Source organism: Dictyostelium discoideum (genome assembly GCF_000004695.1).
Source record: "Dictyostelium discoideum AX4 chromosome Un chrUn_00022, whole genome shotgun sequence".
Lineage (NCBI taxonomy): Eukaryota > Evosea > Eumycetozoa > Dictyosteliales > Dictyosteliaceae > Dictyostelium > Dictyostelium discoideum.
Genome location: NW_003102043.1, coordinates 1 through 5,151, shown reverse-complemented (window position 1 = coordinate 5,151; position 5,151 = coordinate 1). Strand labels below are relative to the sequence as shown.

At 35.5% G+C, this 5,151-nt stretch overlaps 4 protein-coding genes across 4 annotated transcripts; 1 reads left to right on the top strand and 3 right to left on the bottom strand.

Moving 5' to 3' along the window:
- Nucleotides 1-236: 236 nt before the first annotated feature.
- DDB_G0294314 (hypothetical protein) lies at nt 237-2,176 on the bottom strand (the record flags this gene model as incomplete). The annotated part of the gene is made up of 4 exons (XM_628741.1): nt 237-323; nt 714-928; nt 1,589-1,789; nt 1,915-2,176. Coding segments are annotated over 4 exons (765 nt in total), but the record flags the coding sequence as incomplete, so codon positions are not given.
- Nucleotides 2,177-2,695: 519 nt separating this feature from the next.
- DDB_G0294312 (hypothetical protein) lies at nt 2,696-2,924 on the top strand (the record flags this gene model as incomplete). Its single annotated transcript, XM_628740.1, has 2 exons — nt 2,696-2,787; nt 2,825-2,924. The coding sequence occupies 2 exons, from the start codon at nt 2,696-2,698 to the stop codon at nt 2,922-2,924; spliced, it is 192 nt and encodes a 63-aa protein (XP_628742.1).
- Nucleotides 2,925-3,470: 546 nt separating this feature from the next.
- On the bottom strand, nt 3,471-4,373 carry DDB_G0294310 (hypothetical protein; the record flags this gene model as incomplete). The annotated part of the gene is made up of 3 exons (XM_628739.1): nt 3,471-3,737; nt 3,872-4,228; nt 4,260-4,373. 3 exons carry the CDS (start codon nt 4,371-4,373, stop codon nt 3,471-3,473), a joined length of 738 nt encoding a protein of 245 aa, XP_628741.1.
- A 317-nt stretch (nt 4,374-4,690) lies between these two features.
- DDB_G0294308 (hypothetical protein) lies at nt 4,691-5,149 on the bottom strand (the record flags this gene model as incomplete). Its single annotated transcript, XM_628738.1, has 1 exon — nt 4,691-5,149. The coding sequence occupies one exon, from the start codon at nt 5,147-5,149 to the stop codon at nt 4,691-4,693; it is 459 nt and encodes a 152-aa protein (XP_628740.1).
- Nucleotides 5,150-5,151: the final 2 nt, after the last annotated feature.

The following is a 5,151-nucleotide window of genomic DNA, read 5'->3' as shown; positions in this document are numbered from 1 at the left end:
TAGGCATTATTATTAATACACGCTGACCACGCACATAAGGTTGGTTGTTAACATATTTAAAATCAGTTGCCACATAGCTTTTTGGAATTTCCATGGTAAACTAATCCTCTTAATAGGTGACCGATGGCGGGGTTGACCGTCAGACTTCTACAACACCCAACCACGTAATATCGGAAGTGCTTCTGTCATTGTTCTTTTATTTTTAGATGCTACGCGGTTGATTGTGGTTTACTTACACCAAAGTGTAAGCGTCGGTTATTTGCTGGCATACTTTCAGCCACGTCCCAAGTCTCCAATTCACCGCCTTCCGCTATTAAGGGTGCCTAATGACGGACATTCATCTCAAAATAAAACCAGGAGGGGTAAAACCATCCTATATACTAATCTTACGGACGTGGTGATATCGAATACCACATTCTGTAATTTGGATCATGCTAGGTGTTATTTATTTAATGTTTTGACTATTGCTATAACCGACCGAGCTACTGTGTTTCCACAGAAATGACTCGAACCATCGACCCACAGCGTGTATATAGTGAGCTGGTGGTTTAACCTCCCAAGGGCGGTGTTCGACTATTCGTCAAACGAAGACAAGCTTTTTAATTTAATTAAACTACCACACCATCTACAATTTCGATTTTGGTAGATTCAGTTAACGCGTAATCAATGTTGGCTTCGAAATCCAGAATCTCTTTTTCCTACTGCTTGATTACTTTGCTGATCTCCAGCGGATACAGCACGCCTGGCTGATAACGTTCGATAACTGGATTAACGAACACAGCAATGGAAGCTTCATCGGCTTTCTTAGTACCGTTGAATGCTTCGGTGCGCGCGGTATTTTCACGCTGGTCAAAATTGGAGTTACCGTTGTGACGAGATATCGATTCGTAGTTGGCTTTCAAAGCTTTGACAATATCGCGTTTCTCGCCTAATGCATTATGTGCATGTGCAGCACAGAAAAATCCACATTTAAAGCAAATTTAAAGCAAAGTTGATTTAAATTGGAATTAAATTGAATTTAAAGCCGGGTTTAAAAAATTCATTTTCAAGGTAATTTTTAAGATAATTTTAAGATATTTAAAAATGCCTTTAAAAATTATTTTAAAATAATTTTAAAGAGGATTTAAAGTTGATTTAAAGTAGATTTAAAGTGAATTAAAATTTCCTTTAAATATAAATTTAAGGTTTTTAATAAAAAACATCTAATTTTAGATCAAAAAAATGGGGATAAAATATTCTATCATTTTTAAATTATCATCAAAGCAATCAAATGGTGTAATGGTTGATGAGACTACCCTTTGATTGATGAGACTACCCTTTTGGTAAATTTTCAAAAAATTCAAAAAAAATTTTTATAAAATTTATCCGTTAAATAACGGCTTCGAACTCAGGACCTCGCTTTTAAAGCAATTAAAAAGTTAATTTCTAAGGTAATTATAAAGGTAATTTATAAGGTGGTTTTAAAGTAACCTTAAAAATTACCTTTAAAATTACCTTAAAAATTGCTTTTGTACAGGACTTTAAATTCGCTTTAAATTAAATTTAAATTTGCTTTTTGTGCGTACATCCATGAACGAAACAAAAGCACAAGAGTTATAGGCTAGAGTTATGGCAGCTATTGAAATTGGCCAACTTGAAGTTAACCCTGCCTCTGTGGTTTCGTCACTTGAGGAGTATAATGGTGCATCTGCCGTACAAATAATTGCTACCGCATTGACTTTTGCTGATGCAGAATGTATTACGGGTGAGTCGGTTATCTTTGGTCTGAAAGCTGCCAAAGACGAACTCGCTGTTGTAAGCAATTACTTAATTGCACAGATTACCGTGTTTGTTCAGAACGTCTCTTCTGATGTAATGCGTCGTGATGAATTCCCAGATTAGCGATTCCCTATCGTGGCAAAGAATACACCACACAGTATTCTTTGCCAGCTACGGTAATAAGCGTAGTATCGTTGGACAAGATCACTTTAGCAAGGATATCTTCATGCACACGAATGATATCTTGTAAACCCTGGTAGTTTTCTTTGATCGCATCAGAAACCGCCCCAACGGAATCATTGAAACCAGCTTCTTGGGCGAACTCATCAGTACCGCGAGTTAGTGAAATAAGCATCAGACCGTTGGACATGGATTTAACTGTGGCCAATGCACGGGTAATTGAAATCTTAGTAGCCATTATCTTTCCTTTTCCTTTATACGTTATAGACAGAGTGCTGAACCCTGTTTGAGAGAACGGTAGAGGCTTTCACTCTTAGGCTTTTATCGATCCCCGTTCGTGACCGTATAGCGATTTCTTTAGATCTTAATTGGCAGAGAATTAGAGATTCGAACTCTAGGAGCGGTTTCCCGCCCGACGGTTTTCAAGACCGTTACCTTGAACCACTCGGACAATTCTCCAATTGGGTGACACCCATTCGAATTTCACGTAGCTCTATAGCTATTACAGTCAATACTAACACTTCACCAAAAGGTCTGGTTAACCCCTACTGATTGAACTTAGGTTGTCTTAGAGTTCCTACCAGGAAAACTGCAACGGATATCATTGTTTGGTGATTACAAAAAAGACCAGTGTTATTGGCTGGTCTTTTTGAGCTATACGATACCGTTCTCTTTACGATAACGGAATATTTTTGATCTATCGATATTAAGCATTTCTGCAATTACCCTCACCAAGCAGTTCGATTATCATGGCAATATGTTCTGGGTTAAGTTGTGTCTTTTGGCTTTTAATGCTGATCTACCAAGAGATCCAGTTCTACCATTCTGGAGATGCTGGCTTGCCGATCAGTCATTAACGAATCTTCTTCAGTAACTGAGTACGAAGAATTGGATTAGCATCTCGCTTGGCTTTATCGGCCGCTGCAGTGCGTTTTGTACAGTTACCAAAATCAAAAGATTTACATGGCATGACATTCCTCCATTGACTTAAAAGAAAAATAAGGGGATAACATGTGTTCTGGTCAAGCCATACCCTTAATGAGGGTGTTAATCTTCGTCATAATAATTTTAATCTTTTGGAGTACTTGCATGCAGAGAGGTTATCCCTACACATTATATCCGGTACTGTGTAAAACTTTACATATCAATAGATCAAAAAAAGAGGATGTAGTACATCCCCTCTTTCAATTAAGCCAACATGACCCTAGTCAAGTAGCGCATTGTGTCACGTAATTCGGATACACGCCCACGATTAAGATCAACAATACCGTAGTTCAAATGAATAGAATCGTTATATATACCTTCTGCGTTAAGCCTGAAGTTCAAACGCGAACGGAGCGTAGTATGAACCTGACCATCACTTCTGAAAATGTGTACTCGTTACCTAACGCCTCATCAAAGGCAGGCCAGCCTGTTAATGCTGTTGATCTTATCCCAATTACGTGACACAATGCGCTACTTGACTAAGGTCATGGTGGTCAATACAACTCCACCTGTAAACCTTTCACCAACCACTTGTCATTGACTAATAACTAGTCAGTATCATTGTTCTTGACGTTGAATGATACAGTAATACCTTCAGGTGTACCGAATGGAGCGACATTCACTTGGATGTTAGATGGAAAATTGAATATTTTATTCAATTCGGATATCTCATCTTTCTTGAGGATACATTCTTCTTTGACGAGTAAACCTTGATTGTTTACCATATGTTTGTACTGACCAAGTAAGGTATCGGATAATTGATAATCGGTTGGAACATCGACATTGTTACTTGATTCATCATCACTTTGTTCATTCTCAGTGTCAGAGTCATTATGAGAAGGTTGGCTACGTGAATTGGTATTAAATGAGAATTAAAAATTTAATTTATTAAATTATATTTTATATTAAATATATATATATATTATGAATAACATTTATTTATTTGAACGACAGTATCAATGAAAATACCACCAGATTTTTCACCAATGATTCTTTTATCGTAGAAGGTATCTACAGTATCGTTTGATTTCCAGCGACCCATCTTCTTGACAACATGGAACGGAACGTTATTGAACAACAGCAGAGAAGCCATAGCGGAACGGATAGAGTGAGATTTGAACTTTCTAGTATCAATACCGGAGCTTGAGAGTGTTGATAATACAATTGAATTTATATCATTAACTTGGAGCGGTTCACCCTCATTCTTAATAAAGACAGAGTCACCCCAATGGGGCTTTCTTCTTCCTTTAGAGGCTCTAAGGTATGTTGCAAGGTCGAACAGGACATACTTGAGAGTTAGTATCATCTAACGATGTTAATTCTAAGATTGAAACAACACCACTTCTTTGTTCTTTAGCATTGATAACTGGACCTTTGATTGAGTCAGTAGTAATAATGAGACCTTTGAACGACCACTTCACTAAGTCTGATGATCTTGATAAACCAAACATTTTCAAGAGTACAAGTGTCTTGTTTAATAGCGCAGTGTATATGTACTTGGGGATAACTTTGATAGTAGACAAGTGCTTGAATACTTGATTTGCATCCTATATCTCTTTATACTTTGCAGATGAAGGGAGCAACTTGTGAATACCAGTCATAATTATATATCATGGTATTTGTAAATTATAAGGTAATTGGTATCATCAATTTGAATTGGTATAACTATATTTAGAATACTATCATATGTAAAATAATTTATTTGAAAGAAAATGGTATTGGTCACCAACATATTTGTCAAAATAATTTAATAATATTTCATGTTTTACTAGTTATCATCCATTTCAATCATTGATATTGAATTGATAATACCTGACCATCTACCTGAAAGTTCATTATATGATGCAACTTCAACGGCATCACCAACATTGTATATTTCTTTATTATTTTTAATTGATGAGTTAAAAGTTAAATTTTTATAATTTTGAAATAATGAATCTAATTTAATTTTTATGTTATCTAAATTATCTGGATTTTTTATTTTGTTACCAATAATTAATGCTGTACTTTCAGGTTCAATACTTTTTAATTTATCTACTGAATTAAAAAATTTCACCATGTTTAATTTGGTAACCCTTTCAAATTGTTCATCCCTATTATTTGTATTATTATTTAAATAATTTTTAATTCTTGATAATTGTGCTTCAAAAGTTTCAGCTGAAGTGTATTTTGGTGCACCCCAATTTTTTATATAAATTGGATAATATAAAAACAAGTGGAAATTCATTA